At 48.6% G+C, this 16962-nt stretch overlaps 1 protein-coding gene across 3 annotated transcripts in view; it reads left to right on the forward strand.

Annotated features, from left to right (window-relative positions):
- The window catches only part of ASB18 (ankyrin repeat and SOCS box containing 18), a 45859-nt gene that overhangs the window by 13006 nt on the left and 15891 nt on the right, over nucleotides 1-16962 (forward strand). For all 3 annotated transcript variants that reach the window (XM_034786485.1, XM_034786486.1, XM_034786484.1), the window contains one exon: nucleotides 3701-3968. In XM_034786485.1, the coding sequence (XP_034642376.1) occupies nucleotides 3701-3968 (268 nt within the window). The remainder of the gene's footprint in view (nucleotides 1-3700; nucleotides 3969-16962) is intronic.

The following is a 16962-nucleotide window of genomic DNA, read 5'->3' on the forward strand; positions in this document are numbered from 1 at the left end:
CAAAATATCCATTTCCCACAGGATGGAAATTCCATTTTCCAATCAGTTCTGCCCAACAGTCAGCACCGCACATGGGGAGATGGCGCCCAGGTCCCACCGCAACCAGGAATAGAACTCAGGTCTCCCAAGTGCCGGTCTGTCCACTAGGCCACACTGCAGAGGCATATGGCTGCTGAGGCAGGGCTTGAAAAAGCAGGGCAGGGCTCCTACCAGTGTAACTGAAACGGCCTCAATCGACAAAAAAGTCATTCAAGTCAGAATGGGGCTAAGTTGCTTTAACGAGGTTTATTTTTAATTGCTCTTATTACACTGTACATATTAAAATATGCAGAAACCGAGAGTTTGACTTTTAGGCTGAGCCAGAGGTGAAAGTAAGCCGGTACGGCGTACCGGCAAGAGCCAGTACGCCGTGCCGAACTGGACCGGCTTCCGTGGCGCTGATTTAAAGGGCCCAGAGCTCCTCAGCAGCTGGAGCCCTGGGCCCTTTAATTCGCCCCTGAGCTCCCAGCTGTCTCTGCAGCTGGTAGCTCCGGGGTGATTTAAAGGCCCTGGGGCTCCCAGCCACAGCCGGAGCCCCAGGGCCTTTAAATCTTAAAAGACCCCGCCTCTTCTGGTTGAGGCCACGCCTCTTCCGGTTGAGGCCACGCCCCCGCTCAGGACTCCGACATACCGGTAACTCCTTTAAGTTACTTTCACCCCTGGGCTGAGCCCTCGCCCCCTACGAACAAACACACGACTTGTATGAATGTGGGCCTCCCCCTAGAGTCGTAACTGCTCAGTTGTAGGTCACAGGCCCTGTACTTGCCCCTTTAGTTCAAGTGGCTTCTGAAGCAGACAAATCTGACTTCCATCTCTGCTGTTGCCATGAAGTGCTAAGTGTACTGGATTGGGGAGTGGGGTCAGAAATATGATTTGAACGATCCCAGAGGCTCAAGGGGAGACATTTGTCTAGGCAGTTCTTTAAACGCTTCCTTGGATACTAGGGATGTGTCACTGTGTCTATACTGAAAGGAATCGGTAACATTTCATAGCGCTTATCCAGCACCTCCTTTGGTTCAAGGGATGGGAAAAGCTGGGACAAATGCAGTCCCAAAATAGGCAGTCAACGCAATCGCAAAATCTTCCCCTCCTAAACTTTGGTCTGAAACAATAGCCTCCATCCTTCCTGCAATGGAAGGGTCTGGGGGAGGAGTTACACCATACATGCATGCACCATTGGCCGCTGGATTTTAATATCCTGAGGCCACAACTGAAGGGAAGAGGATAAAATAATTTGCAGGATTTCTACCTGTGCATAGGGAGGAAGGCTGGTTATGTGGCAATAGACCACTAGAGGAAACCACTAGCCTGGGACTTGGGCGTCCCCAACTATGCCCCAGACTCCCTGTGAGATCTGGAACTTCATCACTCCACACTTCATCTCTCTGCCTCAGTTGCCCATGTCTAAAGAGGGGATAATACTTCCCTTGCCGATGCCTCACCAGCAAGCTGGGGAAATCTATTTATGTATGTTTTGGTGGCACAACTTGGGTATTCTAGAGCTACTGGAGTACCTAGAAAGGGGGTGTACCTGCTCCCAAACACATGTAGCTCATGATCTACAGAAGGCAGGGTTTGACCTGCTGTGTGTGACGGCATATTGACTTTAGGGGATTGTGTGTACATAAAGCAAGCAGGGGACAGTGGAACTGAATAGCCAGGACATCTCTGATGGCTAGCTTCACACAGGAGCTACGAGGCAGAGAAGCCAGCCACTTGAATGAAATACACGCATATAGTTCTTTGCAAATCCAAACTCTATCCGTGCAAGGGCAGTTGTCATGTCCAGGGTCACTGTAGTATCAAATTCCTGGTTGGCTCTGTTACTTCAGGCCCACTAAATGTCCAGCTAATGCAGGCTTTCCCCCTGGATGAACAGTAAGCTGCACACCCAGGGGCCAGGCACGGCCCTCAACAGGTTACAAATCTGTATTAGATGCAGGTGGGTAATTAATGAGCTGTCTTTTAAAACTTCTCTGCATGGGCTCAGGGGAAGAAGTTAAGTCTCTGAATAAGGTACCCTTTGCGGCTCATTACAGGCACGATATCGATTCTTCCATCATTATAAGACGGTATTCCTGCCATGTGAAATCCTGCCCATTGATGTGCATTCACTGGGGAATTTTCTTTTCCCCTGTAGCCACCACTGCTCAGAGTGGCTAACAACCTTAAACAGGCCTTTTGAAAGCCCCAAAGTTTTCAGAGAGCGAAAAAATGTACAGTGCACTGCTCTGTTTTATTCAGCAAAAGGGCAACGGCTGCACACACAGAGAACTAGAAAGGGGGAAAGAAAGAAACCAGAATTGTGTTGAATGAGGAGCCAGTAATCCTTTTCGAGAGCAATGTGCATTAAAGAGCTGCAAACGCACAGGCATTTTCTGCAGGTCAAAACTTTCTCAAATTCCTCTTCCTGTGCACTGTGCGCCAGGCAGGAGAAGGGAGGGGGCCCACAGGTGCCAAGTCTCTTGGTTTTGCTTTGTATTTTAATTGCTCCCGCTGTCAGGCCTGGTCTACACTACCTGGTTAGGTCGACATAAGCTGCCTTACGTCGCTGTGGAAATGTCTTCACTTAAATTTGGCTCCCATCAATGTAATTTGCCTATCTATGCTGATTTAAACAACAAGGAGTCTGGTGGCACCTTAAAAATTAACAGATTTATTTGGGCATAAGCTTTCGTGGGTAAAAAAAACCTCACTTCTACAGATATTTTTTACCCTCGAAAGTTTATGCCCAAATAAATCTGTTAGTTTTTAAGGTGCCACCGGACTCCTTGTTGTTTTTGTGGATACAGACTAACACGGCTACCCCCGATACGTGACACTATGCTGATATAGTTACACCATCTCCCCGAGCGGCGTAGAGTCACGGTCAATGGACACAGGCCAACACAGCATCATTGTAGACACTGCACTGCATACGTCGACTTTTTCTGCCTTTCGGGAGCCATCCCACAATGCCCCACACTGACAATTCCTGGTGAGGCTGCACACCACTGACATCAGGAGCTAAGTGTGCTTACACAAGCCATTTTATAAGTGCCGGGCTGTGTGCTGACATAAGTTAGGTTGACATAACTTTGTAGTGTAGACAGGGCCTTAGTTTGTGCAGCTGGAAAGTATAACATTTACTGTATGTCTTGTATAAAATAACAGGTCACTTCACCTTGAATGGGCCCTTAGCGTAGCAGAAGCAGTTAGCAGCACATATGTTGTTCAACCTGTGTTTAGCTGTGACACTGGGAGTACCTTTCCCAAACCTGAAGAAGAGCTCTGTGTGGCTCAAAAGCTTGTCTCTCTTACCAACAGAAGTTGGTCCATAAATGATATAATCTCATCCACCTGGTCTATCTGATGTAAAAGGGCAAAGTCTCTGGCATCTGTGTCTGCCACTCACCCCAGTCCTTTATTGGCTTCCCCCTGGTGCTGTAATGATCAAAGCTGGGCAGCTGCTAATGAAGTTATCCTCAGCCCTGGGAGGAAAGGAAGCATGGCTACCACTTTGCAGATCAGAAATTGAGGCATTTAAAAATTAAGAGACTTGCCCAAGGTCCACAGGAAGCCGGTGTCAGAGCTTGGATCTCAGGAGTCCCTCTCCTGTGCCCTAACCACAAGTCCAGCCTTCTCACATCTCTCTCTCTCTCTCTCTCTCTCTGCCCTACAGGCCTGTGGTCCCTCGAATACAAGAGGGAACTGACCACCCCACTGTGCATCACCGCCAGAAATGGACACACCGCCTGCGTGCGTCATCTGCTGTTTTGGCGGGCAGACCCCAACATGGCTCCAGGAGGCCAGAGTGCTCTGCACGAGGCCTGCGCGGGGGGCCACACAGACTGCACGGAGCTGCTGCTGGAGCACAGAGCCAACCCCAACCTCCTGAGCGAGGAAGGCTTGGCACCACTGCATCTGTGCACCAACCAGAACACGCTGGGGTAAGAAGAGGGCTGTGCCAGGCAGCATGTACCCACCCACACACGCCCTTCTCTCCCATTATTAACCACCACTGCCCTTGCAATTGTAATGTTCATTTAACCTTCCCTGTGCAGTTCTCTCCACCAGTCCATATATTCTTCTCTACATGGGCCTGAGCCAGAGCCCTTTGGAGCCTATAGAAAGACTGCTATGGAGCCTATAGCATCTTGGCGATTGCTCAGCACAAACCTGCCTCAAGCAAAGTGACTTTCCCCTATAATACTCAAGGCCGCCCAGAGGGGGGAGCAAGTGGGGCAATTTGCCCCAGGCCCCAGGCCCCATAGGGGCCCCGCAAGCCCTGGCCCAGCAGTGGTCCGGGTCTTCGGCGGCATTTCGGTGGTGGGGGGCCCTTTAGTGCTGCCGAAGATGCGGAGCGAGTGAAGGGCCCCCCGCCACCGAAATGCCACCGAAGACCCTGACCTCCACCAGGTGAGTACAAGCACCACAGCTCCCCCGCTTTGCCCCAGGCCCCCTGAATCCTCTGGGCGGCCCTGATAATACTGAGTTCAAAGGGAATTAGAGTCAGAAGAACTTGCATCAATTTGACTACTTCTTACACGCCAGATGTACATCCTGTGTGTAGTCAGCATCTCCTCGCCCGACTCTGTTAATGACTGGAATAGGTTTTTACTACTTGTTAGCCCTGCAGAGCCCATATAGCAACAGGGAGCTGGATTTTGGCTTGGCTAACTCCAGACATAGAATCTTTAAGTCCAATGCACAGGTGTGTACACGACAATAGCAACTTAACTCCATCTATCATACCCCTCTGCTTTATCTAGGTGATGAGAGATTATGCAACACCAAGACCAGTTAGACTTTCAGGCCGACAGAACAAAAAGTTGATTTAGATGGAGTACGTCTGAGCAAAACCGGGAAATGTTTCCATTTTCCCACAGAACAAGTTTGATTTTCATATCTTGGAATAAGGAAAATTGCAATGCTGTCTCCAGGAGAGATCTCGGTGTGAATGTGTGGCAATCTCGCCTCTAACGTCCTGTATCAACTTTGCCTCACTAAGTCAGCCAGGCAGATGTGACACATGGGGCGGGAGGGGACATGCAGGATCATGTGCCCTCCTCCCGCTCCCCCCGATTTGCCACTTGGTTTGTACTGAGCATGCTCACACGGACTGAGCATGCTCAGTGACACTGCTGAAGTCTGCTGCCCTCCCTCTGCCCCCCCCCCACACACACACACACTATCAGCAGGCACCAGGCACCTCTGCAGCCAGGCAGACTCCTTTTAAAAATATCAAGATGCAGCAGTACATATAAAACAGTTAGGGTGCCCAGATGTCCCAATTTTATAGGGACAGTCCCGATTTTGGGGTCTTTTTCTTATATAGGCTCCTATTACCCCCCCCACCCCCTGTCCCGATTTTTCACATTTGCTGTCTGGTCACCCTAAAAAAAATGCTAATAACCACAACCTACATATGCCACAGTCCTGGAGAGAAGAATAAACATGGAACACCCAATGCCAAGTGGATGAAAGTGATACAGCTGTGTCGCTTCCACTGATTTGGTATTTGGTGGTTGTGCAAAACGGGTAACTTACATGCCAAGGGAGTGAGAGTTGAGTATAGCACGAAGAGCAATGGACAACAAAAGTCAAAGCCCCTCCTACTGCACCGTCTAGGTAATTTCTATTCTGATGGAAAAAGCTGAAGCAGTTCCCCCATTGGTGTCACATTGACATTACACCACGTGGCTGATCAAGATTTACCTGCATGCAGGGGTACCAATTCTTCATGCCCATTGAATACAAGTGATACTGTTACCCCTCTCTGACCCTTGACATAACTTTTCACTACTCTTTATATTCCAGCCGAATTTGGCCCTGTTGGCCGGGTTCTGACTTCAAGCCAAGTCCACACTACTATCATGCCATTCAATTCTGTGGAATTACTCTTGATTTATTCTATACTAACTGAAAGCAGAATTAGGCACAACCCTTTTCAGGCAAACTTCCAAAACAGTCCAGTCTTTTTTCCAGCAAATAAGGGCTTGTAGGTTTCCAGGCCTGTCTCATTGGGTCTCCTCTGCACTGGCTCCCTGCTCAGCCACTGCTGCTCCCCCATAAGCCTCACCCAGACCTGCACCCAGCTGTAACACCTGGCATTCACAGCCTTGTTCCACACGCAGCTCTGCATACAGTTCCTGGGGACTCCAGTTTGCGTTCAGGTTCTTTGCCGCTCCTGGCACGCCACGCACACCAGCTGCCACTTCCCAACTAACCCCAGCCACTTTCAGGACCTCTCTCATTACCTAGCCAGCAGGAAGGATGTGCAGTGGGGAGGGAACTGATGGGAGTTGTAGTCCCCTGCTTAGCAGATCCAGCACACCTGCTTTACCAAACTTATTACTGCCATGTGACCAGGGGCAGCTCCAGGCACCAGTGCAGCAAGCGCGTGCCTGGGGCGGCAAGCCGCGGAGGGGGGGGGCTGCCAGTCACTGTGAGGGTGGCAGGCAGGCGGCTTTCGGCAACACGCCTGTCTGCTGGTCCCGCAGCTTCAGCGGCAATTTGGCAGCGGGGACGCTGGAGGCACGGCACCATCAGACCTCCCAAAGGCATGCCGCCGAATCCGCGTGACCAGCGGACCGCCCACAGGCATGCCACCAAAAGCCGCCTGCCTGCTGTGCTTGGGGCAGCAAAAAACATAGAGCCTCCCCTGCATGTGACAATGACTAAATCAGTCTCTTTCTTCTAACACTGAACAAGGAACTTCAGCAAAAATGTTTGTTTCCTGTAGTCCAATAAAGTGATTCTACTTCACTGTAGAACTTATGCCTACAAGCTTTGCCCATCTGTTGCTTCTAGCTTACTGTGACAAAGCAGTACCCGCAACTTCACATCTTTCCCCCACCTCTTTTCCCCATAATCTATAACAATAATTAAAGTTTAACTAATTCTAGGTTGAGATCCAGTCACAATTTAGGCTTGAGGAGGACTCTGTCCAGGTGACTTACAGCGCTTAACAAATCCAAACAAGTGGAGACTCATGTTTGGTATGGTTAGGACTCTTCTCACCCTGGCCGTGAGGCACGAGGGTTCACAAACGAGCTGGGTTTGGAACCTGCTGCGGGTGCTGCCTGGTCCTTCTGTGGTGAGGACTCGGGCTGGTGGGAAAACAGGAATTCTAGTCATGAAAAGGTTTGAGGGTGTTGGCATTTTGTTTCATTTTACACTTGGATAAAATCAAGACCTTTTGAATTTTTTCATGGCGCATCAGTGAGCCACCCCAGAATAGCCCTCTTGTCAGTGCCCTCACTGGAGATGTAGAAGACCCAAGTCCAAGTCACTGCTCTGGTGGTGTCAAAGCAGAACTTGAACCTGGGTATCACACATCCCAAATGAGTGCCACTAAGCTATTGTCAGGCAGTGCTTGCCATCTCTCATACACCAGAAATTCCACCATCCTTAATCAGACCTTCAGCTTCAGAGCATAGATTTCATAAGCTAGATGTGGGACCGTGGCAAGTAACTTGGCCAACAACATCTATTGCACACTGTTGAGGGGGTGTGCCAGCAGTAATGGCTATTTTAATCAGTTTTGTCTTTGGTGGTGGGTCTGGCAGAGGCCAGGTCTTTTCTAGTTACTAATGGCAAGTGCAGCTTGTGGTTGTGGGCAACTTGAAATGATCAAGACTGTACAAGTAGCATATTAAACTCTTGCACACCCCTACAGAGACAAACATTCTCTCTTTGGGGGACAAAAGTACCTAGAATAGGCTATAAGCTGCCAGCCGTATCTGTGCCACTAGAGTAGCAACTCACCAAGGGTGTAGCTGTTGGCATTTGCTGAAATGACTGTAGGCTTGGAAACACCATCAAATGCCAGTAATGGGGCTGTGGTCAATAGAAGCCTGCTTAAGAGATTGTTTAAATCCTCTGGTGCCCCTTACTATTGTATCTACACCACTCCCAATGTGTCTGTGAGGTAGGGATGTATTACCTCCATTTCACAGATGGGGAACAGAGCCACAGAGTCTGAGGTTACACAGGAAGGCTGTGGCAGAGCAGGGCCTTGAACCTGGGTCTCTGGCTAGCACCCTAACCACTGAACCATCCCTCCTCTGGTGTCTTGGCTCCCACCTTAGGGCTTTAGAATCACATAAATAGCTTGGCCTTTTGAGGATAAGTTAGGTATAAATTTGCCTTCACTCTTTATATCTAGAAACAGCATCAGCTCTAATACAGTCCGATAGCTTGGCTCTAGGAGTCTTCTGGCTCTTCCTTCAGCCTCTATCAAGCACATGCCCGAAAACATGCCATTGGGTTTGCTTCAGTGTACACTCCTCATCACTTTAGCCAAGCAGCCACACAACTCCCTTAAGAACCTACTTCAATCTTAAATTCTTCCTCAGACTTCCCACAGACAAAAACGTCATCAATATGAACCTCCTCCCTCCAAACTCCATTGAATCACATTCACTTTCCCTTGTAAGATAGCTGGCTGTGTCAACAAACAGACGGTGATCTCAGCCGTTTCTTACATTTCCTGAGCATGCTCCCGGTGGCTGAGCAAATCTCATCTGTCCTGCGTCAGTCCTTACCACACCTACCATGTTACTGCCCAGTGCTCTTCAGAAGCCATGTCTATGGCACTTCTCTTCCTTTACTACTTGTACCTTGCTTCTGTGGAACACCCTGCCCCCCGCCTCCCCAGGCTGAACTGCAAAATCAGTACCCTTTTCTTCCATAATGCCTACAACCAAAAGTTATCCATTAATAAGCTTGGTGATAGGGCACTTGGATATAGCTGGGACGTTTAAATATGTTAAATGTGCATACTATGATTGCATCTCTCTTTCCACCCCATTTATATCGCTTCTTGTCTTAGGCCCCAATCCTGCAAATACTTACACAGGTGTTTGATTTCAATGGGACAACTCATGGCAATAAAGTAAAGCATATGCGTAAGTGTCGACAGGGTTAGGGCCTTACAATCCATGCCCTTGTTGTCTGTGGCCAGTAGCCAGAACCAGGGTACTAGCAGGATTCAAATAGAGCAGGTCAACATTTTTCAAACTTGGATTTTTTTGACCACGTTTCATTGATTGTGAATTTCAAACAGGGAAATAAAACCCACCAAAAAAAAGTACAAAAATGAATCTTTTTGACCCACTATCCGGTTATTTTTATTTCTGAAAATATTTTTGAAATTTAAACACAGTACAAGTTTTTTATTATTATTAATTGTGAAAAAAATTTACTGGCATGAGAAAATAATTAAGTTGTAATAATCTGAAAAGAAATTCCAGGTATGAAATTTTTACCAGCAGTCATTCCACAGAGAAGTGAAATTTCAGGAGGGATGGTCTGACCACACTTTATGCAAACGTGACTTCACTGATCATTTACAGAGGGTCAGCACAAATCAGAGACACCACCCCCCACACAGCCCTCCCTCTGACACCTGGCAGCTGGTGAAGATAAGCAAATGTATTGGTCACAGCATTGCCATGCTATGCGGACATTGTGCATACTCACACAAAACCATATTTGTTGGGAGTAAAAATGCTCACTGTTTCAACACTGTTGCTCACCAAAAGCCCAGCCCTAAGCTAAATTCACCCACTGTCTTCCCTACCTACAGGTCCTGTAGAGGGGGAATGAGTGAGGGAAGGTGCTGTGGCTGTTTTCCACAGCCACTGCCTGTAAGGAGCTCCCCACTCACTGCTACTGTGCCTCCTTGTGGCTGGGTCTGAGGATTTAGCTTTCGTCCCCTCTGGCGCCCCCTTCCGACACTTACTTACACTGTGGCCCCCTCTCTTTCCTTGACTCGGCCCACTTCATTGTGGCTCAGCTTTCAGGGCAGGTCACTATATAGTTCTCCCTTCTGGGATAACAAAGTCCCACTGGACAAGCCGTCCAGACAGTGTCTCAGACAGTCTCCCCTTCCAACTCGAGGTCCTGTGCTACTGGGAACCTGGGCCAATTGTTACCCCAGTCCAAGGCCAGTCAAGGAAGTTTCGCGCCCTAGGCAAAATTTCCACCTTGTGTCCCCCTCCCAGCCCTTTGGCATCTCCCTGCCCCCTCCACCCTGAAGCACCCCCCTTGCAGCAGCTCCCTCCCCTCCCGCCCTGAGGCATCCCCCCCGCGGCAGCTCCCCACCCCCCGGCCGGGGGATCCGGGCAGCAGCTCTGACCCAGGGGAACCCCTGGGCTGCCTGCCGGCAGCTCAAACTCCCTCTCCCTCCCAGTGCAGCGGCCGCTGTAAAAAAAAAAAATTGGGGGTGCCACTTTTTGGCACCCCCAAATCTTGGCGCCCTAGGCAACCGCCTAGTTGGCCTAAATGGCAGCACCGGCCCTGCCCCAGACCCAGCCCAGGGACCCTCTCACTGGCAATCCAGGTCTGCTCAGATTCCAAGCTGGCTGCTGTTTCCCTGGACTCCTCCCTGCCTCACCTCTCTATCTCCTTACCTATCTCTGGCTTTACCCCAGGAGCTTCCTACACTCCCCACGGCTACTTCACCTCTCTAGATCTCTTGTCGGACTCTCTAGTCCAGGGCAGGACCCCAGGGCTTGATCTCCTCCTGTCCCTGGCCAACTCTCTTCCCTCTAGGGCAGAGGTTTTCAAACTGTGGGGCACACACCCCTCAGGGGGCATGGAGGAACATTTGGGGGAGCAAGTGGCAATGCCAGGCAACTCATCCAGCTCCACATGACAGGGTCTGGGGCAGCCTCTATGGGGGGTGGGGAGGGAGCACCACCTCCCCAGACTTACCTCAGTGAGCCACCCAGCCTGTGGGTCAGCGTCAACATCTGCCGCGGCCACACTCATTTCTGCTCCAAGCAGTCTCTGCGTCCCACGCTGGCTGTGCCCCCAGAGACTTTCTCACATGCCTTCCCGAGAGGGGTGAGAGGCCGGTATTGGCCCTGCCCGAGTGGTGCTGCCTGGCTGGAAGGTAGAAGCAGCACACTGCTGAGGAAGCATTGGCCGTGCCATTGGCAAGCAGCTGTGTATTTGAAACTTACAGGTGCAGGTAACTTAATTAAAGCTACGCAAAAGTCTCTGCGAGGTTTATGAGCAGCTCTATTGAGCATACTTTTGCACGGGTCTATTTTTGTCTCGGGGATGCAACCAAAAATTGTAACTTGGGGGATGGGGCTCAGCTCAAAAAGTTTAAAAACTGCTGCTCTGCAGAGTGACTGCAGACCTCCACCCTGCTCTCCCTTCCTGGCTTTCTAATCCCATCCCAGCTCCTGCCCAGCTGGGCTGCATCTGCCATTAAGCCCTGGTTTGCCTCTAGGTGCACCAGCCTTAGGTTAATGGGCCCCTCCGGGCCCACATTAACCCCCTCAGAGTTTGTGTGGGGCAGGCACTAGGGTTACCATATCTGAACTTTCAAAAAAGAGGATATTCCATTGGGGGGGTAGCCCCGCCCCTTAGCCACTCCCTCACACTTCCCGCCCCCTGACAGCCCCCCCAGAAACCCCAACCCATCTAACCCCCCCGCTCCCTGTCCCTGACTGTCCCAACCCCTCTCCACACCCCTGCCCCCCTGACAGCCCCCCCAAACTCCCGACCCATCCAAATCCCCCACCCCCCCGCTCCCTGTCCCCTGACTGCCCCCCTTCTCCAACTCCCCGGCCCCCTTACCGTGCCACTTGGCTTAGAGCAGGTGTCTGGCTCCACGCCCCAAGGAGCGCCCCGCCCCGCCCGAGTGCTGCCGAGCGGCGTGCTGTGGCTGTGGAGGAGGGGGGAAGCGGGGGAGGGGCTCTGGCCGCCGCTGCCAGCACCGCCGCCGCGTTCCCTCATAGGCGCACAGCCCCGCCCCCCAGCGCTGCCAAGCGGCGTGCTACGGCTGCAGGGGATGGGGGGAGCTGGGAAGGGGCTTTGGCTGCCGAGGCCCCAATGCGAGCGGCGCTCGGCCGCCCTGTCAGCCGCTTTTCGGTCGATAAATAGCCGACTGGGGGGAAATCACGGACATTTTTAGATTTTTAGAAATCCCCCCCCAGACGGCTATTTAAAGAGCGAAAAGCCGGACATGTCCAGGGAAACCCGGACATATGGTGCCCTAGCAGACACCCATCACACAGCCTCCACTCCACGGACTTTCTGCCATGTTCCCAGAGCCCCCAAAGGCAGAAAGTTCACAGAGTGAAGGCTGTGACTGTGGAAAGCAGCCACAATACCCGCCCTCCTCCACTCCCCCTCTGCAGGGGGTCGACAGAGCAATGGGGCAGGTGATGACTGGGGAGAGAGTATAGCCAGGATACCATGGAACAGGATGATGATTCAGTGCATCTGCAGGGTAGTTGCTGCAAGCAGAGCACGTAGGGGTCCCGGCAGGTTTTAAAGCAGCCTTCTGCTGGAATATCTCCTCCAGGGGTGTGGTGGTGGAAACACTGCATGCCCTCTTCCGGGAGTGAATTCCCTTAGCTTCCGTGAGGCCCTGAGAGTGGAAGGAGATACCCACTTCGTCAAGGTTGTGGGCCCTTCTGTCTTGCAACAAATACTGTACTGTTTCTTGTCTGACATGGCAGAAAAGTAATGTCTGGAACCTCAGGACGAATACATGTGCCATGCGTTAGAGCAGGATAGATTACGACGCTGGTATAAATGTTTAAAGAAACATTCATCCTGGCTGTGATTTACGTCAAGTTTCAGCCCAGTATGACTTGAAGTGTCTGAATCATTAAAACTTGGAAAGCTTTTTTATTTAAAAAGCTAGGCTACCTTGATATCTTGGTAACAATGCTTACAAGTGTAGTGAACTTCATTGCCTGCCAGTTTCAATGAAGTGCCACCCTGGTTTCAAACCAGTCCCCTTTAGACAGGTAGAGACGCTAAACAAAACTAGGTTGAGAGTCTGGGGTAACGCTACAGAACACAAATATGATGGGCCAGATGTTGGACAGGTCTGTGAGTAAGGCTCCTGAGAAAAGAAGGTATCTGCTCCGGGGAGGCAGATTTCAAACATAAATCTCTCAAGCATTTCCTATAAATGTGAATCTTGGCAAAGCACCAAAAGATACTAACGATTCAACCAAAATATGTGGGTGGATCAAAGAACAACTTGATGATGCAGGGAAGCTCTTGAGTGACACAAACAAAGCAAAAATGACTTTCCAAGAGGATAGCTGGATGAATATTGTGTTGTGACACTGAGCCACAATTACTAATAAAGGACCTGAATTTTTACCCCATTCATCTCTATCGGAGCAGGATTAATCCCTAAATTTCCCTTTTAATATTTTCTCTCTTGAAAGAGAAAGCTTGGTCCACAAGCCTATGACCTAAAATAAGTGTTAACCACAGCCTTGCAATCCTAACTATTTATTTGCCCAGACGCCAAATTCACTCTCCCATGCCATAAAAATGATGGGAAGGAGGGTGACAGTTTTACTTGCTGGCATAAAAGATAAAAGTCTCGCACACAGGATTTTTTGCCTGGCTCTTTTAGTCACTCTCCAACCTTAGCTGATTTACATGTTTTTACAGGAATGGGGAGGCAGGGGTGACATGGCATTTGAGCTGCCAACCTGTAATCAGACGGAGACAATGTGGAAACAGCTGAGTTAGAAGCCCTTGAATATTGGGGCTTTATAATGGAAATGTTGGCAGACCCTTAACTACAGCAGCGCTACTGGGCGCCTCTACAATAACTAAGCCAACTACCTTGCAGGATCAAAAATTAATAGACATTTCAGACAGGTTTTGAGGTTTCGACCACTGCTTTTCAATTGCAAAGACTTTTGCTAAAGTTAGACCCTGAGGAGGTCAAGCTTTTGGTAACATAAACATTTTGTCTGATTAAGAGAGACTACTTGTCCCTGATTTTGAGTAGTAGATTTTAGGTCATCCTTAATTTTTTACTGACAGTAAAGAGCAGGTCATTGACCTACATACAGAGCTATTTTATTTTTCTCCCTCTTGATAACAATGGCCAGGACACCTATGTGTCGGGTTCTTCTGTATTCCCATATAGTCGGCAATTCACCATGGGGGCAGGACTTAAAACCTTTGAGCCTCTGAGTGACTGGGATAAAAAAAAATTACCTGGGCTTCCTTCCAGCCATTTGAGCTTCAGAATCCATGAGAATTCAACAAAAAAAAAGCATATCAGAGCTTTAATCTAGGAGCTTTTTGAAGAGATTTAAAAAAAAAAAGTTCCAGTAAAGTTCACTCTTACCTTCTTCGCTTTAGGAGCCATGCATGCCAACTTCGCCCTATTTAGTAGAGAGTTCCTCTCCTTGACCTCCTTTTTACAGCAGAGATAATTAACATGGTGGGGTAAGACGAGTCTCTAAATTCACTGCACTCGGTCGTTTTTTCCCTTTTGTTAAAGGTGGGATGATTAAAAAGAGGAGCATTGAGTTGATTTTTCCTATAAAGAGGCTAAAATTGAGGGGGAGAAAAGGTTCTTTGCTTCTAAACTTTGTCAGTGGCGCCAGGAGAAAATAAAAACAGGAGCCTGGAAAGAGTCAGGTACGCTGGTGCTGAACTACTGGGATCTGTGGAAAATTTCTGTCTGCTTCAGCCTGAGATGGAGACACAATTGTATGAAATTGTATGCATCACTCCACCCCATTGCTTCATACAGATGGGCTTCTGAAGGAGCTCCATGGACTGGAGGCCAGCAATGGGAGAGGGTGGAGCAGGTACTCCCAGGCCCCTGTCCCAGCTCTCCTCCGAGGCTTCTGTGTGGTACTAATGTTCTGGGACCCCAACCCATGGCGGTAGGGAGCCTTGCCAATCGCAGCTGATGGTTGGTGCCATCACAACCAGCTACAGCTCCTCTGTCATGGTGGCTTTTGGAGATCCCCATGGTTGGAAAGGGTGCAGCCTTCCAGAACCCACAGCACCCCTACACTCTCTTCCCAGCAGTAGGGATAATACCAGGGAAATCCAGAAAAGGGGAGGGGGGAAGGTGCCAATGGCAGAGCCCATGGGGAACCTGCATGGAGAGTGGAGTAGTAGTCATCGAACAGCGATCCCTGTTACAGGGTGCCACCTTTTCATAACCCTAACCAGGTCCTGGGGCGAGGAAATAACACGCAGCCTCTTACTGTCATCCTGTGTGTCTCCTGCTCTTGTTATATGGTGTCAGAAGTAAACTGAATCTTTGCAAAAAGACAGCAAGTTAAGCCACCTGAATTCCTCAGTCTGAAAAGGAACCTGGCAGCAACCTGGGAGCGACGGTTTTTTATGCTTCCAAGTTTTCCATGAAATAATGTTTGCAAGAAATCAAAAGGGTAGAGGGAGCTGCTGCTGCTAAAGACCCATGCGTGAAATTTTCAGCCTAGGAAGATGGAGGTATCACAGATGACCTGTATGCTATGCTATAGAAAACAGAATGTAAAAGATCCACTGAAACGACGTGTGATTTCAAATGGCCTTTGGGCTAAGTGAAGGGCTAGTGAAGGGCTACCTGAATTAAAGGGGAAGGATAATTCCTTGGTAGCAATCTACCACTCAGTCATTTTTAAGACTCAGCTGTTGCACAGACCTATCAAGGGGCAGTGCTACAACACAACATGTATCACTTCTTGCTCATGGAAACCTGGTGAACTAATAGAGAATGGCCCACAACTAGTTAGTGGCTCATTGTAGCCTTTCTTTTTGAAATATCGATTCAAGCACACCACATCATACTCTTCTGCTAATGTATTTGATTGTGCATAATAAGAGTCATTACAAATAGCAAAAACAATGATTTAAATATCCCTGGCAAATTCAGGGGACCCATATTTAGCATTGCTGGAATATTGCAATACACTCCACAACATCTTACGATCCATCGGTTCATAGACTGGCACTAAGGTTTTTTTATTCTTCTGCCTAACAAGGCCCTTGAGCTAGAAATAATTAATCATCAAGCAGTTTCCAAAGAGCTCTGTAACAGGAAACTAGAAGAGAAGAAATATTACAACAAGAATGCCAAATACTTAATCCCCACCCCTTGCTGGAGGAAAAAGAATTTTAGACTCCAACAAACTTTGTGCACCAAGATCCTACGTCAGAACAATTCCTGAGATCAGTCCCAGAGGAGGAACAGGAAACATCTCAACAAAACCAAGGAGGATACTGCCTCTGCTTCTGGAGAGCACCCAGAAAGCCACTGTCCATGCTTCTCTGCTGAGAGATGTAGTATGCAGCAAATAGACGTTCCAGGTGATGCAGTCAACTCAATGGCTAAAACAAGCCTCTGCAGAAGAAACAGGATCAGCAAACCACTGAATTTCAGAGTTTTTATTGACAGATGTCCACCAATAAGAGGCAGATAAGCCTCTTCTCTGTCAGGGAGCTCAGAGCATTTACCCTGAACTTCCAGCCTGGATGTGTCCATATGTGTTACATGAATTAGCTGGACTGGCTTGTAGTTACTTTTGGTTGATTTAATTTACATACGTTTTCTTTAAAGGCAAGATGTAACAGTAACCACTGGAAAAATAGGATGCTGAATTCTGATATGTGAAAGGGATGTTATCTAATATAGATCAGGGTAACAACAACAGGAGCAGGAGGAAAAAATTTACTCTTACCAATACAGCTGGTCAAAAAATCCATTTTTTCCCCTGAAAAAAAATTGCAAACAAAAATTTGCCATTCAAAATTTTGATTTTCTGTGGCAAATTTTTGGAAATGGTTTGAATTTTTTATTTTAGATATTAAAATAATCAGGTTTATTTATTTATTTATTTTCTCTTTTTCACCACAGAACGAATTATGTCACGAAGTTTTTCCACTTTTTCCTTGATTTTTTTCCATCCTTTTCCCTCTCTAACTTTTCCAACGTTGGAGAAGCTGTAAAAAGTTAGTTTGGCAAAAGGGGGGAAGAGAGGAAGAGTGTGTTGAGGGAAGAAAACTTGGACATTTTTCATGTTATTGCACCTCGTCAAAAAGAGGAGATGAAAATTCTACATTTCAAATATATTTTGATTTTTAAAAACCTAAAGAAAAATTTCAGATAGAAACAAAATGAAAATTCTCCTTGCCTCC

The sequence above is a fragment of the Trachemys scripta genome, chromosome 11 (genome assembly GCF_013100865.1).
Source record: "Trachemys scripta elegans isolate TJP31775 chromosome 11, CAS_Tse_1.0, whole genome shotgun sequence".
NCBI classification, from domain to species: domain Eukaryota; kingdom Metazoa; phylum Chordata; order Testudines; family Emydidae; genus Trachemys; species Trachemys scripta.